Source organism: Mus pahari, chromosome 11, assembly GCF_900095145.1.
Source record: "Mus pahari chromosome 11, PAHARI_EIJ_v1.1, whole genome shotgun sequence".
In the NCBI taxonomy this organism is placed as follows: domain Eukaryota; kingdom Metazoa; phylum Chordata; class Mammalia; order Rodentia; family Muridae; genus Mus; species Mus pahari.
In genome coordinates this window covers 23,531,259-23,548,242 of record NC_034600.1, presented here as the reverse complement: position 1 = coordinate 23,548,242, position 16,984 = coordinate 23,531,259, and the positions used below count along the sequence as shown (strand labels likewise).

At 47.0% G+C, this 16,984-nt stretch overlaps 1 protein-coding gene across 3 annotated transcripts; it reads right to left on the bottom strand.

Annotated features, from left to right (window-relative positions):
• Nucleotides 1-253: 253 nt before the first annotated feature.
• Ankrd34b (ankyrin repeat domain 34B) lies at nt 254-15,690 on the bottom strand. Of its 3 annotated transcripts, none has more exons than XM_021208701.1 (5): nt 15,383-15,690; nt 14,370-14,516; nt 12,733-12,815; nt 9,034-9,092; nt 254-3,674 (listed from the first exon to the last, which is right to left on the bottom strand). In XM_021208701.1, the coding sequence occupies exon 5, from the start codon at nt 3,649-3,651 to the stop codon at nt 2,125-2,127; it is 1,527 nt and encodes a 508-aa protein (XP_021064360.1). In that variant the 5' UTR covers nt 3,652-3,674; nt 9,034-9,092; nt 12,733-12,815; nt 14,370-14,516; nt 15,383-15,690; the 3' UTR covers nt 254-2,124. The 3 variants fall into 3 exon arrangements, with proteins under 3 accessions (XP_021064360.1, XP_029399953.1, XP_029399954.1); XM_029544093.1 differs by having other exon boundaries at nt 285-3,674; nt 9,034-9,087; nt 15,383-15,595; XM_029544094.1 differs by lacking the exon at nt 9,034-9,092 and having other exon boundaries at nt 285-3,674; nt 15,383-15,595.
• Nucleotides 15,691-16,984: the final 1,294 nt, after the last annotated feature.

Genomic DNA, 16,984 nt, shown 5'->3' with positions numbered 1-16,984 from the left:
AGAAGCCTGGTGGAGTAGCTTTACAGCTAGACTCTAACAACCCAGGTATCTAAGGTGAGCTTAGGATTTCAAGAAGGTTAAAAATTATGGTGATGGTCATCAAAGTTTTAATCATGTCAAATTGTGTTTTCATGCTGGGAAGACAAGTTACTCTTATCTTTTCGTTATTTAAAGTACATGTGTGGAACAATTTCTTTTGAAATTATGTTGAAATATTATTAGTATTTGAAGGAGAAATAAAACTTAGTCAAAATGATATTTTAAATCTTTATTGATACCACCTTGATAATGAATTACTCTATTTACATATTCTTCCAAACTGTCGCCTTACCATGTGAGGTCAAGTACTTTTTGTGATATTAAAACTTGTGAAAGGAATTCAGCTACTTAGAAATATCAGTACAATTTTAATTTATTAATAAAAAATATTTCTAATGTAATTGAGTCTCTTCAAAACATTAAATGGAAAAACCTGCAATTTAGTTTTTTAAATAAAAGCCACAAATAATTAAATAATTTCTATGTACATTTCAAAATGCTTATATCAAATTACCAAGAAAGGCCTCATGCCACCTGTTGGGCAAAGAAAGGAAGCTGGAGATGATGTCATTAGACTCACACCCTTGGTTTTCTAGTGCTTCAGTTGGTCTTTGCTTCAGAACTGCCGGAGTGAAGAATTCTGTGAACACTACACTTTGAAGTCATGTAGGTAATATTGTCATTTTTTAAATATCTTATAGTAATGTGTATTTTGTTACAAGTTATTCATAGACCCTAAAATACTAGATGATCCAGGTGTCACACCAAGGACGTTATCTTTATATATATCTTAATATGATTGTCTAATAACTATATATCCGAAATAAAGATATTGCTTAGTAGTGACCCTGTAATACACCTTATGATTAGGTTTCTACTTGGATTTTGTAATTTTAGCTAAACTAAACTAATCTATTAATCAGTGTTTCTTTTTTAACGTGAAGCAAGCATTTAATTCCCATTTGTGTTCATTCCTAAACTTCTTGCTCCCCGCCCCCCAGTCTATTTTGGGTGTTTCTTTTGGGAAGGTAAGAATAATGTATATCAGGGTGCATCCTTTTTACTTTTTATAGTATCTTGATATGGGAAACCTATGGATAAAATACTCAAAAATAGCAGGAGGAGTAATTCCATAAGATAACATGATTGGCAAGTTTGTTTGAAAGCAATGTATGGCATAAGAACAACAGGATTTGGTACACGGCTTGCTGCCTCGCTCTGACAGTTTGGAGAATGAGAAGTCGGCCTGTCAGAGGACGGCCTTTGGTATCAGTCATCCTTGTTCCCTTGTTTGATACAGGGTTTCTTTACTTCAGTGTAGACAGACTATCTGAGACATGCGCTTCTGGGGATTCTCCTGGCTCCACCCATCTCCCCACAGGGAATGCTGGGATTACAGATGCTTGCATTACTCTGTCTATGTGTCACAGTGCATTCTGGGAATCCAAACTGGGGCCATTCGACTTGCAGGGGGGCCAATGAGCCAACTCCTCCGCCCCCGACCCCCAGCTGCCACTCTGATGCAGATTTAGCAGCCACAGGAACACTGCTGGCTCTGTCTATCTAGTTTTCATGCTTTAAAGGTTTTAATTAGACTTTTACCTGCCTGAGTCAACATTTTCCTTTGTAGTTTCGCTTTACTGATGTCAGTGTTTTGTTTAATGATTTTGGCAACATGAAAAACCACAACCTTGTCGACATAAAGTGTCCACAAAATTACTGACTTGAGAGCATTGTTTCATAATAGAACGTGAAGCCAATCTGAAACGTTAAAAGTGTTTCTAACATGGGCAACTTTCTTTCTTGGTGATGTTTTGATTAGATGAAAAAACGTGGACCACATGAAAGTTGATAAATATTGGACATTTTGAGAAAAAAAAAAACCAGCTTTCATTTTGTTAGAATTCCCTCAGAAGCTATGTATTAAGCTGTGCTCACGGTACCTAATACAAAACACACTATATTTTGATTTGCCTAGCTGCGATGCACTAGCTAAGACTTAAAAGGATATAGTTAGGATTTCTTCTCTAAGTCTATGTATTTCTGATACAGACATTTGAACATAACGTGTTTCCTAATGGGCCCTTAAAAATGGACTAATTGCTTAATTTGCTCCGTCTGCAGGGACTGCCTCCTTAACAGAATCTTTTTGGTTTGAAATTCTTTCGGGAAAATAGGGGCGGTCGGCATAAGCGCTTTTTGGCCACAAGAAAGCAGGCCGCAGATCTTGTTGTTGACACCAATGTCTGTAATGGGTGGGTGAGGATTCACATTCAAGGGTGGCAGAAAGCCGGGTCTGCTCTGCAGGAGACTGTGATCTAAGGGGAAAGCCCCTGAACCACGCCTTTCCAACACCGCGTGATTCCTCCTGCTCAGGGGGCCGGGAGGGGCAGGCTCCACTAATTCTTTGGACCCTGAAAGCAAGGAAGGAGATGGCGCGAAGATCTTTTTCTTTGCAGCTTTTCCATCTTCTAAGGTTGGAGGAGTGATGCCCTCAGCGAGCTGCGAATCAGAGCTGTAGTGATTGGCCCCAGAGTTTCGCTTTTGAACTATACTCTTCAGCGTGGAGGCAAAAATCTGGTTAGAGTCTGGGTCCTGGTCAGTGGGAATCTCCATGCTTGTCTGGTTTCCTTCTGGAAACAGGGAATGGTAATTTATTTCATCATATGACATTTTCCTTGAGTTGACCTGGTCAAAGGCCCTGAGCAAGTGTGCCGTGTCTTTTACATCGATGCTCTGGTGCCTGGTGATGAACCGCTTAGAGAGTGCCAGCGCGTTGGTTTTGTAGGCTATTTCTTCCTCTGGAGTGATATCTTGGAGCTCCTCTTGCAAGGAGGCTACTCTGGCCTGGTGCTTTAATGACGGGGTACTCTTGATCCAGGCTGGGGCCTGGGATAGCTTGGGCCCATTAGTGGCTATCACAGGCTTCCTCCGGGGAGAGTCTGGGTCCCATGTGTTATCACTGCCCCCACACAACTCTTTATCCTTGAAGCCAAAAAGGGTCAGGTCCGTCTCAGAAGAATACGAAAGTGGCAACGAGGCTGTTTTGATGTCAATTTCCGAAGGCGTGGCCGGCGGGTAGCTCCCATCCATGTCCGCGGGAGGCATGTTTAGGTACTGCTGGGTGGTGTGCCTTCCAGAGGGTGACTTCGCCGTAGTTATGATGATGACCTCTTTGCCTTTGGCCTGGCAAGCACTAAGGAGGACTTTCAGGGTATCTCTGTCTTCTGCATTGATAGCATAAACCAGAGCTGAGTAGCCGGAATGGTCCTGCAGGCTGAGATCCGCCCCACTCTTGAGGAGCAAGGACACCACCTCTGGGCCGGCTCTTTCCAAGCATGCGTGCATCAGGGCACTTTTCCCAGATTTGTCCTGGATGTTGGGGTCAGCGCTGTTCTCTAGAAGGTATTTAACCATCTTGGCTCTACCGACGCTCTGTTGATCGACATGTTTGGTCTTACAAGCAATCATTAAAGGGGTTTCCCCACGGTCGTTGCTCTCGTTGATGTAGGCGCCACCTTCTAGCAAAAGTCTAGTGAGGCGAAGCCTGCTCTGATGCACTGCTTTGATCAAAGAATTTCCGTCCGTTGAAACTTCTGAGCCTTCATCCATCTTCAAAAGTCAGAAATCAATACCTGGTTATCAAAAAAAAAAAAAAAAATGACAGTAAGACTCAATATCCAACTTGTATTCATCTTGTCATTTTGTCTATTTTTGAAATACGTATGATCAGGACATAGATGAGATTTTGCTATTAACTGAAGCAGAGCAAAATCATAAATTGCAAAAATAAAAGAAATTTCAGAGTAATAGTAACTTTTATGGAATTGTAAGTTAAAACGTTTCTTTAAATTCTTCCTTAGAGCAGGAACTCAAGTCTTTTCCTAAATTTCATATTTAACAACAGTCTGCTTATTTTCTGCTCTTGAAGAACATAGCTTAAACATTCATATTAAGGTGGCACACGCCTTTAATCCCAGCACTCAGGAGGCAGAGGCAGGCATATTTCTGAGTTTGAGGCCAGCCTGGTCTACAAAGTGAGTTCCAGGACAGCCAGGGCTATACAGAGAAACCCTGTCTCAGAAAAAAAAAAAAAAGAAGCAAAGTGTGATTGTACTAGCATAAGCATACGAGTCCGTGCATTCCCCCAACCAATGCATAGACCACACACGTGCATATGCATGCACACAAACCTAAATGAACAGATCTTATAGAAAATTATTATTATTTAAGAAACTGGAGCGATGGTTCAGTCATTAAGTGCACTGGCTGCTCGTCCAGAGGGTCCAGATTCAATTCCCAGCTCAAAACTGTGGTACCAGTTCCAGAGAATCTGATGTCTGCTTGTGTTCTCCTCAGGCAACCCACATGCAGGTAGTGCTCAGACATACAAGCAGGCAACACACACACACACACACACACACACACACACACACACATAGACAGAGAAAATCAAATGTAAAAAAAACTTTAAAAGGAGAAATGGAGGATTTATAATCTCTTAATCTTTACCATTGGCACTAAAATTACATGTTTAATTTATTTATTTAAATATCTCTGGTTCAGACTTCCTCAACAGAGAATTTCATGATGGGGGTAATAATAATCATCACTTTATATTGAGCTAAAGGAAAGTTTGTCTTTCATCTGTGTTTACAGCAGAAGACAGAGGTAGGTTTTATAAACGTGACATGTAGAGCATGTAGATATAATCTGAATAAATTTTAAAAAGGTAGTGTTTCTCCTAGTCTCTGGATCTTCTCATTATTTAGAGCATATTTTATTATTTTTTGTAACCAAGGCCTCATAAGACGCTGTCCCTAGTTCATACCATGCATTGTCATTGTATAGATGAGAACTAGGAACACTTCTCCACCAAGGTGGCTGTCCAGTTCTATGCAATGCCAGCACAGCACAGTAAACGGGCTGATCACTGACTCCCAGCTGCTGGATCACTCTGGTAATCCTGGCATTTGAGATGTGTAGGCAGGAAGATCATGATGAGTTTGAGGCCAGTCTGGTCCACAGAATATGTTTAAAGCCAGTGTGGGAGCTAGAGAGTGTGACCCTGGCTCAAAAATAAAGAAATAAAAAGGACTAGGATTTTGGGATGGGAATTTTCTGTTTGAAATAGGAGAGGTGACTAACAGACTAGTCCCTTACTAGAGGGAAGAGTACACAGCGATCAGAAGGCCAACAGGGGGAAGGCAGAGTCGGCACGCAAAGAGATGAATTCAGCGTTGTCATCTGTAAGTTCCTGATAGGTGCTGGGCAGAGCTGCAGAGATACCAGCCTGTCCTGAGGAGCTCACAGAGACCTGGAAGATGCTATACGGAACCGGTTATAGCAAGGTTCACAAGATTTAAACAGTTTTCGTCAGTTAGGAACAAATGAGGCTTTTCAGAAGTCAGATAACGGAGCTTCTTTTTGAAGATTGTGTACGAATTTAGCAGGTTTGGCTGGGCATGTAATTCAGTGGTAGAGCATTTGCCTAGACCGTGAAAGGTTCCCAGTTCTGTCCCCAGCACCAAAACAAACAAATAAACAAACAAAATTAAGAAGTCAATAAGAAGGCCTCATGGGCAAAGGTCACTGTGCAAGCCTGATGACCCAGGTTCAAGCCCGTGAACCTACATAAAGGGGGAGAGAGTGAATCCATGCCAGAAAGTTGTCCTTCGGCCTCCACCCGTGCACCATGACATGTCTCCACGCACACAAGAGTAATAATACATATTTTTTAAATTAACGTTAGAAAAAGACTTTTGCAGACAGACAAAAGAAGAAGAAAGATGGTGAAGCCTAATCTGCAATTATCTGTGATGACAAGCTCTGTTTATAGGGGCAGAACCAAATTCTGCAAATATGGCTACAGATGGCTAGGGTTAGGGCTTATACAGCAGAATGCACACAGCTCATTTTGCTCCCTCCTGAAACCTCCCCAAACGAAAGAGTTTTTTAAAAGACATATACTCACAAAGCCAGAGAGAAAACAGGGGAGAAAATAGCATCCTGGAAGGCCTAAAGTGAGCTGACCCCATGCACAACACAGACACTTTACAGCAGGGCGCATTAGAACTGGGGTTCCACAGTAAGAAGAGTCAAAGGATGCTAGGGAGCAGGCAAGCCTTGCTGCTCCCCTGAGACCTCCAGGGACAGCAGCAGAAAGCCTCCCACACTCCCTGAGTCCGAGACTCCATCCCCAGCCAGTACACCAACTCCACGTTCACTCAGATCCCTGGGCCACGCTGACCTGTGAAAGCTCAGGAAGTGTGGCTAAGGGGTGGCTCCTCCAACTCCAGGCCACCGGTGACAGACAGTGCCCTGCTTCCACCCTGGGGCCACCTAGGGCTCTGTTCTCTGAAAATGCTAAGACCCAGGGTCTCTGGACTGAAGACAAGGAAGCGATTGTCTGAAAAGAGCTGAAGTGTATCCCACCCTCCACACCAGCTGCAGAAAGACTGACAGAAGACACCGACCCCTGGGGCGAAGGCTGCTCAGGCCTGCATTCAACAGCCTACCTGCCTTAGAGAATACCAAAGGGTTTCACACGTCACCGGGGCCATCCACAATGAGACTCACAAGTGACAAGCATCACCCGAGTGTGCACCAGCCTTCTCACTGGTCCTCCCGTCCAGCCCTTTAGTCATGAGCCAATAGATAAAAGCTTCAAAAACTCAGTATCCCTGAGGGAGCAAGGATGGGTGGGAGAAAGACTCTGTGAAGAAGAATATTCAGAGACCATGAAATCTCAAAAGAACATGAAAGAGGCCCGCAAAGCTCAGTAGCAAACGGGATGGCAGTAGTGCTGAGAATCTTCAAACGCGGTGAAAGATAAAGGAAAAAAGCCGGGCTTTGTGGCACCAGACTGTAATCCCAGCATTCAGGAAGGAGAAGCAGAAGGACCACAAGTTCAAAGCCAGCCTCACAGAGAGACCCTCCATCTCCCAAAACAAAAATAACTCCCAACAGGGGGGGAAAAACAACCAGAAATCCAGTCTGGGAATTCCAGCATCCAAACAATATTTCTAGCAAGAAAAAGAGGTAGATCAGTGTCCAAGTTAACAGCAACCATCAACTCCACAGCCTAGAGTCATGAGAAGAAAGACTTGCCTTAGGAACTGCCTAGATCAGTCTGGCCTATGGGTAAACGTCTTGCTTAGTGACTGATGAAGAAGCACCTAGCCCACTGAGGACCACACCACTGCTAAGCAGATATGAGATGTATAAGGAAGCTAGGCTACATGAAACAGGACCAGGAGGGAGTCCTGCCCTGACTTCCCCCAGTGGTTATGAGCTGGAAGTGTAAGGCAAACAAAGCCTCTCTTCTCCAAGTTGCTCTTGGTCAGAATATTTTATCTCCATGTCAGCAAGGCAACTATATCAAACAGGGAGCACGAGAAGCAATCCACCACAAAAGTGGGGAGGGGGGTCCCAGGCCTGGGGAATAAAGAATTATCCAATCGAAAGGCAAAAGGAGAGCATTTCACTGAGTGAAACAGCACTTGCCCATAACTTGTGCCTGTGCACTTCCCATAACATGGGCGTGTGCACTTCCCATAACATGGGCGTGTGCACTTCCAGGGCACAGACCAGAAGATTCCACAGTCTTGATGGCAGAGGAAGGCCCTTGGGTTTGGGGATAAGTCACATACCAAGGAATCAAACATGAGTATAGATTGGGGTATATCAACAATAGCAATGAGACACAATGCAGAAGAAGTGTCTTTAAACATCTGAAGGAGAAATGGCCCTCGGCTTAGAATCCTATATTTAGCCAAACCTTCAGGTGACAACTGGAACATAGTCTCAAGACTTAACTGAAGGATGGAACCTACTGAGATCAAATGGTAAACAAGAAAAACAGAGCGCTATGCCATGGAAGCCAAAGACCCTGGAAGAGAGCCCCCCCCCCCAGCCCCAGAGAATGCTGGAGGGACCTGCCAGGATGTCCACAGACATGCTCAGTGCAGTCATCCACCACGGTCTATCTTTCCCCCGAGGACCAAAGCACATTGCAGCCTGGCTTCAGTTCTGGTCTTTACTTGCTATGTCCGGACTCGTCTCCATGTTCCCCCTACCCCCATGCTGTCCCCAAATAGTGCTCATGTTAGCTCTGCTCTGACTCACTCACTCGGCTCTGACATCCTAGGGCAAGTCCTGGTGGGCTTGGGAGAGAAAGGTTAAACAAACAGCCCCACACCCTTTGGGTACTCAGTCACTGCTTTGCACCATGTCCAGGCAGAGTCCATATTAAGATGAGCCCCAGGAATCCCAGGACTCATTCTTGACCCTGCCTAGGGGTCCTACAAGTACTCACGCATCCTGGGCCAGCTCACCTTCTGAGACTTTCACCACATACAGGCAATATCAGCCTTCCTTCATCATCTGGCTTTGTGCTCACTGTCTAGTTAATGTTCTCTTTCTTAGGAGTCTATTATAAATGGAGGACAATGACGAAAGCAAAGAGGACAACTATGACAAGCATCCGAAGGGAGAGTGGGCGCTGATGGAGGAGAGAAACCAGTGTCATCTGGGAGGGTCACCAGAGGCCTCTCAAGTCCCAGTGATGCTCCGTTTTTCAACAGGGTGTTGTATTTAGAGGCATCTGTTCTTTAAACAGTATATTTCCACACATTCTTCCATACAGCACCACTCTGGGTTTTATAGGCGCCTCTATACAGAAAAGGTCAACATATGCAAAGGTAGGTCATATGAGACCTTCCTTTCACAGCCCAGCCCAGTTCTTATGGTATCATTAATAATAATATTTCTTTTTTAAAAATAATAATATTTCTTGTTGGATGTTCCATTGGCATTGCCATGAATAAGCCCACAAATGGTGGAACTCCAAATTGAACTCCTCTGTTTTAATATCATTCCTGAAGCACAGAAAAGCACTGAGGGAACAGATGCACAGCCTGAAGATGCAAATGCTTTGGTTTCCTCTCCCAAATCATCGAAGTCTAGAAGAGCTATTCTACCATCAGAACATACCTGAGATGTGGGATGCAGGAATTAGGATGGCAGTGTGGGTACCAACTTGCAGGTCTACTCTGGAAGGAAAGCATTGGAAAGTTCGCATGAGAATACCACAGAAACCACTTCTTTCCAGTTTTCATATACAAACTGGTTTAATATGCAAAGAAATTAGGAGGCATTGGAACAAAATATCAAGTACAGAAACCACTTAGTATCCAAGCCAAGAAAGGATACAAGAGCAATCACAAAAAACAAGTTTAAAAAAATCCTTAGGCCAAAGTCATGCTTGCGAAATAGACACTTTAATAAGAACAAGTTACAATGCTCTGACTTCTTGTTTGTTTGAGATGAGGTCTCACTACATTGTCCTGGATATCTAGAATTCACAATGTAGACCATGTTGGGTCTCAAACTCACAGAGATCTGACTGCCTCTGACCCCAAGGCCTATGCCATCCTGCCCTGCTCTGACTTTCAATATTACACGAAGACTCTTATTTGGTTGTTCTCATTCTTAAGTCTAAGAGCCTTTAAGTGTGTGGAAAGATGGAAAGACTTTAGTTTACTTTATACACACACACACACACACACACACACACACACACACACACACACACACACACAGCCCTCTTCTACAACCCAAATCCTGAGCAGTTATGCTCACAGCTTTTCTCTCACCAAGGCTGGAGTCAGAAGGTTCTAAGACAGGGAACTCTCAACAAAGTAGAGATTGGGATAGCTGAGAGGGCAGCGGCCTCTTCTTTATCCCTCAGAAATGGGGATGTTGTGGACCGCAGGGTGTCAGGGAGGTTGAGCTGAGTACCAACTGGCTGCTTCTTCTATTATGTAGATGATGGCAGCAAAAAAGAGTCTAGGAGGCTTACTTTTCACTGGAATAAATTCTGTTTGTAAATCACGGTTGCATATGATGTCGGTGCATGTTCACTGGGGTGGGGACATGCCTGTGTGTAGCCAGAGGTCAGTTTCCAGTGTCCTTCTGGAGCGACCCACCTTGTTACTTATGATAAGTTCCTAGGGATCTCTGAGAAGGCTAAGTTTAGCTGGCCAGAGAGCCCAGGGATCGGGCTGAGCCTCCTTTCCCAGTGCTGAGATTGCAAGTGTGCACCTTTTATGTGGATGCTGGAGACCAAACTCGGGTCCTCAGATTAACATGGCAAGTAGTTAACCAAGTGAGCTGGCTTCCCAGCCTTGACATTATGTTGGTTGCTGACTCTGGCCTGAACACCTGGGCTCCAGCAATCCTTCTGCCTCAGTCTCCAGAGTATCTACTACCATAGGCATGTGCTTCCACACTGAGCTGTAATGGCTTCTTAGTCCACTTGAATTTTAATATTTCATAGGGCCATCTGTTACTGTTGAAACTTCAGTGTTTTTAGAAGAGGACTGTCAGACATGTCAGAGGTTAGGACCCCAGAGGTTAGGGCCAGTCACTGCCTTACTAGAACAACCCTGTCTTTAGGACTTCACCCTCTCGGAGGGGGTCGATACCCTTGTTAGATCAATCTGTAAGCCCCCCAAACCTGACATTTGACTATGATTTCTCTTTGTAGAGTGTTTGATGAAGACCCACTTCTCTTGCCTGGAACGGTCTTTCCTCTTGTAGGAAGCACCCTGAGAACCCGGCGCTGAGACCATGTAGACGGACATGCAGTCAGCCCATTTGCTTTCTTCCTTTACTGACACTTTCTCAGTGTCATTGTGCCCTTCACATAGGTCACAGGTCGACTGGAACAGGTGCAGAGTCAGACAGACCCAGAGCTCAACCCTAATTTTCATATATGCTAGCTGTATACCCTAGTCAAGGCCTCCTGGGGTGTTGGCTTCATCATCTGTGGAGTGACAGTCTTATAATATGTATGCTGTGTGCCCATGGGAGTGAACTTAGCACCGGAAGGAAGGTTTCCTATTGTGCCTCCTGCTTGGTTCACTCCTCTTTTCAAGAATTTTATCTCAGAATTTAACCTTCTCTTTCTATCGCATCCCAAACCCAAAGCCTTTTAAAATAACAGCTGGGAAGAGGGCTTGGGGGGGGGGGGGCTCAAACAGTTACTTTGAGAGCATGAGGACCTGAGTTTGACTTCCAGAACTGATGCTAGAAGAAATATGGGAATGGGAGTGCGTGCCTGTAACTCCAGCACTCAAGAAGTAGAAATACATAGATCCTGGGCCTCACTGCATCAGCAAGTTAGCCCAGCCTACCTGGTGAGTTCCCAGTTAGTGAAAGACTTTAAAGAAATGGTAACAGCTAGGGAGACATCTTAGTCTGTAAAGGACTTAGTATGTAAGTGGGAGGACCAGAAGTCAGATCCTCAGCATCCACATAAACATAGGGTGGATATGGAAAGTGAAGACAGAACACACACACACACACACACACACACACACACACACACACACTCACACACACACACACACACAGAGACACACGCGCGCACACGTACCTGTAAACCAACATGTGCTCACAAATGAGCAATGTGCATAAATATATGCACACACACCATGCACACATACCACAAAATAGACAGTGCCTGAGAAATGAAACAAGGTTTTCCTCTGGATGCCATATATATAAAATTATGTGCATCTGCACACACATGACAACATACAAGTGCACACAAACTAAGTAAATAACTTTAAATTACAGATGGACTATTGGAAATGACTTTTTTACTCTGTAAGCAATGATTCATTAGATTGAGTGGAATCTGGTAAGAATTTACTAGATTTTCCTTATGGGTCCCTACATTATTAGACGATCCTAATTACTAAGTAGGTATAAATCCCTCTCTCTATTTTATTTCTTTCTTATGTTTTATTTTATGTGTATGAGCATCTGACCATATGTATGCCTTTTATTTTATGTGTATAAATGTTTGCCCATATGTATGCCTGTGCTGGTGCCCTCAGATGCCAGAATAGGGCATCTGATCCCCTTGAACTAAGAGATATAGGCAGTTGTGAGGAGCAATGTGGGTGCTGGGAATTGAACCTGGGTCCTTTGGAAGGGAAGCCAGTGATCTTAAGAGTTGAGCCATCGCTCCAGCCTCATTCCTGGTTAAAAGTAGAAGTCTTTAACTTTAGTTAGGATGCATCACTGTTCCTTGCTAGTTAAGCTTCCACTCAAAATTTATTTACCTTTTTTTGGGTGGGGGACTCAAAGGAATATACTTCCAAGGACAAAGACAGCTCTAGAGGAAAGGTGTTATCGAATGAGCAACTTCAAATAAGCTTTGGAGGGAGAGGAGGGCTGTCAGAGTGATCAATGCTGCCATGTATATGGTATATATGACCCTTGACCTGTAGGCCCCAGGAAGCCCAGGCACCATGCAGGGTGGCAGTGAGGCACAGGGCAAAAACCAGAGGTGGGTTGAAAAGTCCGTGGACAGATCATCTGGACTCCAGACGCTGCCCCACCCTATGTAGCTGACAACCCCAAAGACTGGCCATATGAACAAACTGCTCAGAAAGACCAGAGACACTAGAAGCATCAGATAGTGTGCACGGACGGAGAGTTTGCAGGCTGAAGCTGGGATCCCCAGCTCTCTATTCTGCCACCAGGAAACTAGAAGACAGGCAAAGCATGGCACCTCAGACTCAGGAGCCCTTGGGAAAAAAAAATATCTGTTGACAAATGGAGCAAACCCGCCACACTCACCCTTGCAGACACCCACTCCGAATGGAAATAGAAAGTTACCTGAAGACATCATTCCTAATTTCATACTTAGGTTTAGTCTCTTCTCTCGTTGGATGAGGTTTCTGTCAGCCAGCTGTCAGCTCCTACCAAAAGAAATCAGAGCTATTCAGAGGCGCATAAACACTGATGATTTGTTGCCTGCATCTCTCCCATTTGGAGTTGAGTGTTTTAATTCCTTGTTTAGAAATCCCTACAGTGTTCGGTTTATCACATTTCAACGACTCCTAGTTTGTAAATGAGTCTGGAACGGATCCCACGCACGGCAACCTAGCTCGAGTCTGTTTGCAGGCAGGCCCACCCCTCGGTGCTCATCTGGTTCAGTCCATACTTTGTTCAGAGAGTAGGAAAGGCGATTGGACTCTCCCAAGGTCATTCCTTCTTTCTGCCTACCTGGAGTACAGTATCTCAGTATCTCCCTGCCTCTTAGATGACGGACATCCCACGGCAGGGCCCAGTGGGGTACCTGATTAGTGTGGTACCCAGCATGTTATAAGTCTTAACATGCTTGGAAAGCCATCTTGGAGCTGATCCTTCCTATTGCCTTTGTCCTCCCACCGTCCCCAGCTTTCTATTCATCAGGACAGGAGAGAGACTTTCCTTTGTGTTCCCTCTTAGAAAACAGTTGTCTTGCTGTGGAGCTATAAAGTGGGTATACGGCTCTAAAGCTCAGAACAGTCCTTTCTCTTACCCTAGTTCCTGCCCTGAGGTGAAAGAGGTGGGGAACCTGGGCTCTCCCAGAGTTACCATGTTTGGGAGTATTGTTCCTAAGTGGGGGTGGGGTGGGGTGGGAGGGGGCAATATCTACATTACTGTAGATGATTGTGAGTTTAAAACTCGGGAGGCATTTACTGCTTATGAATTCAGTAAGTACTAGGTTCCAAATACCCATCACCCAATACAGGTCCTGCTTATGTGAGTCCCCCGGACTGGTGGGACCTAATAGGGAAATGCCAGGTTTCACACGCCAATGGCATCTCTATCTTTTCTTAGTCCCAGAATCATGTAAGCCTTTTTAAAAGGATTTCTTACTCCTGTTTGTTTCCTGGTTGCTTCTAAGCCCTGCATCTGCTCACACAGGGGTGCCTCCACCACCACCCCCAAGTTGTTTGACAATTAATTTCCTTGCAGGGGTGAAGGGCAGAGGTGCTGCCACAGTCCAGAGGGAGCCCACGGATCCCACAGAAGACTAAAATCCTGAGCAGGAGCCAACCAGGATTAGAGGCTTGCAGCTTTCTCTTCGCAATCAGCTCTTCAAAATCACTGTCCTGATGGGCAAGCGGTCCAAAGCCAGACAGCAACTGGAATGAGGCCAGCCAGAGGTCATAAGCAAAACGTGTCTCTTCCCAGCAAGGAGAGAGTCGGAGCCAAATAAAAGATGCTCAGGAAAAGTCAGCTTTCTTGGGTCTCCAGTCTTCTAAGAAATATTCAGGAACTGCCCGCGGGAAGGAGTTAGTTTATAAGGTGGGCTGTTTCCCTCACATAGTTACAAAGCTATGATGTCTCCCATGAGCTCCTCCTTGGGCTCTGGGGCTAGGTTATGGGGTGCCTAGATCCCATCTTCTCCTCAGAAGATTCCCTCCCTCAGCAGAGACAGAGACGGGGGGGGGGGGGATGAGGACGGGGTAGAAATTGCAAACCTGCTCCTCCAAAAAGTGTCTGGGAAACAGCGAGGTACCAAGGTGACTGGATTTCCAGACTGTTGAGTGTGCAGGCGGCGTATCTCCAAGGTCCGTGCCTGGTTTCCTCAGATTTTCCCCAGTTCAGAAGAGAGCAAGTCCAAGGTGCTGTCAGAGAAGGGCAAAGGAAGGTGACTGGGGCGACAGCGCTGGGGCGCGGATGGGGGCGGGGTGCTCATTTCGTCGCCTCCACTCCAAGCCAGGGCAGGCAGCTGCCCAAGAAAAAGGCTTGTGCCGGGAGGCCCTGGGCAGTGGTCCCCGCGTAGCCTAGCACGCGGCCCTCGCTGGGGAGATGGCGTGCCAGAGAGCGGGCAGCACTGGTCCTCCGCCCGGGCTGGCGCCGCTCTGCAGCCCGCTCTCGGCTGAAGGGGTCTGGATGCCCGGTGCCAAGGATGTGCGCACCCAGGCGCCGCAGGGACCGGACTGCCTACCCGGCGACCCTGGTTCCTGCAGCCCGAGATTACAATCGGCTCCGCGGCCCCAGCCCGCGCTCCGTACCTCCGCTGCCCAGCGGCCACGGGCACCTGCGGCCACGCGCTCCTGCCGGACCCCGCGACCCGCGCGCTCCACCGGCCGAGTGCGCGCCGCTCCCGCCGCGGGGCTCCCACCCCGCAGCCCTGGGCCCCGGGCCGCTCCTCCCGCGTCGCGAGGCCCGAAGGCGGTGGAATCCGCAGACCCGCGGGGTCCGAGCGCGAGCCGCCAACGGGAGCTGGGGACTTGCGGGAACCCGGAGGCGCGCGGCGGGGCGCGGGCGAGCCGGAGTCTCCCGGGAGGCCCCTGAAGCCCGCTGGCCCTCGGTGGCCCGTAGTGGTCCGCGGTATAAGGGTCTCGGTCCCCACACTGGCAGCTGCGGTGTCAAATGTGCGGGGTTCGCGGGGCGCACCGAGGCCACACGGCCTCGCGACCCTCGGTGCCTCAGTCTCGCAGCTGTCACCGCATCCCAAAGTTTTCCCAAGTGCAGCGGGCGGACTGACCTGGGACGCGCTGTCGGATCCGCAGTGGTCCTCCACCTTCCTGATCGGCTTCTGCTCGGACGCGCCGTCCGAGCTGGGTGACTGTCGACGATTCGGCGGCGATTGCGATCTCAGTCCCCTGTCCTTGTCACCGGGCCCCCCCGCCCCTGCCCTGCAGACACAGGCGGGCTACGAAGCGCTGGAGCGGGAGCGGCGAGGCGCGCACCTCGCCAGACGCGGGGCTGGCGCTTCCGCTGGGAGTGACGCGCCCGCGCTCCGCCGCGCTGCAGGTGGGGGCGGCGGGCCAGTCCAGGCCCCGGGGCCAGAAGATGCTCTCCGAGGCTCCGCCTCCGCCCCAAGCCCCGCCCCGTCTCCACTCCAGGCCACTGAGCTTTGACAGCTGCGACTGGTGGGAGAGCGAATGGGCAGAAGCCCAGGGTAGACCAAGAAAGATACCCCCCCCCCCCAAGTCTCCTTGCCCTTGGTCCGGGTCTGCGTCCGCGTCCCCTTCCATCCCATATCCATCTTGTTGGGCTGAGATTCAGCCTTCACAGGTTCCTTTCCCCACGGTTCCTTCCCCCACTTCAGGTAAAGCCAGAGCCTCACTAAAGAACTGAACGTTTGTAGGAGCAACGGTTTTTGTTTTTATTTTATGAATTTATAATTTCATTATACTCTAATTAAGGCTTAATGGAATAGCTAACAAAATTTCGCAAAATAAATTTGAGGTAGTAAACTCCACGGAGACATAAAAAGGGAAATTATGTAAACGAGAGAGTTTCAGCTCTTCATATGTGTTGAAGGAAGGGAGAATTCAAAAAACAAGCTAGTCTGTAGTTTTTCCATCCCCAAAGGGGAAGATAATATACCCTTAGGCAGATTTCCTTTACTTAAATAAAATCCCTGTGAAGTAGTTCCTTATAAACATTTGTCACATATTCACAGGACATGTTGCACCGGAAGCAGGCTCTAAGAAGGTGGACTACCTGGGAGTCCCAGAACGGAGAGAACAAACTTTTATGAAGGCGTGGATCTTCTCCCCATCTCTATTTAGCACTTTTATTAGTGTATACATAGCATGCATATTAAAAGGTGTGGACCACAAGTCCAGTGATTGTGTACAAACTGTAGTGTCATGCAGATCAACAACAGAATGTATTGCCAGCAACCCAGAAGGTCCCCTTATGTCTGCACCCAGGGAGGACTGGTGGCTTCTGCCAGCACAGAACTCTTTTGTTGTGTGTGTGTTTTCTAACATCATTGGGAATATGTCTTGCTGCCTGCCCCCCCCCCTTGTTACACTTCAGACAATATGTTGTGTAGGGCTGTACTTTTCTCGTTCTTTTCGTTCACTGTGTCTGTGTGTCTCAGTTTGCTTTGCTTCTGGTAGACATTTGGGCTATTCTCAGGCTTGGGAATGTCCACAGACACGGCTATGAACACAGCAGGTGGCATCTCCTGCCCACCTACCTGTAGACACAGTTTTGTGGGCTACACCTGAGAGTGGAACTGTGACTCATGACATCAACATGTGTTCAGCCTCTGTGGATGCTACCAAACTTCCAAGTTTATCCAGTCTTCACCACTACTTTACAAGTTCCTTAATATCAATTGCTCTCACAA

Excerpts from the sequence above, each read along its gene's own strand:
- Ankrd34b (XM_021208701.1), bottom strand. The coding sequence starts at position 3,651 with ATGGATGAAGGCTCAGAAGTTTCAACGGACGGAAATTCTTTGATCAAA.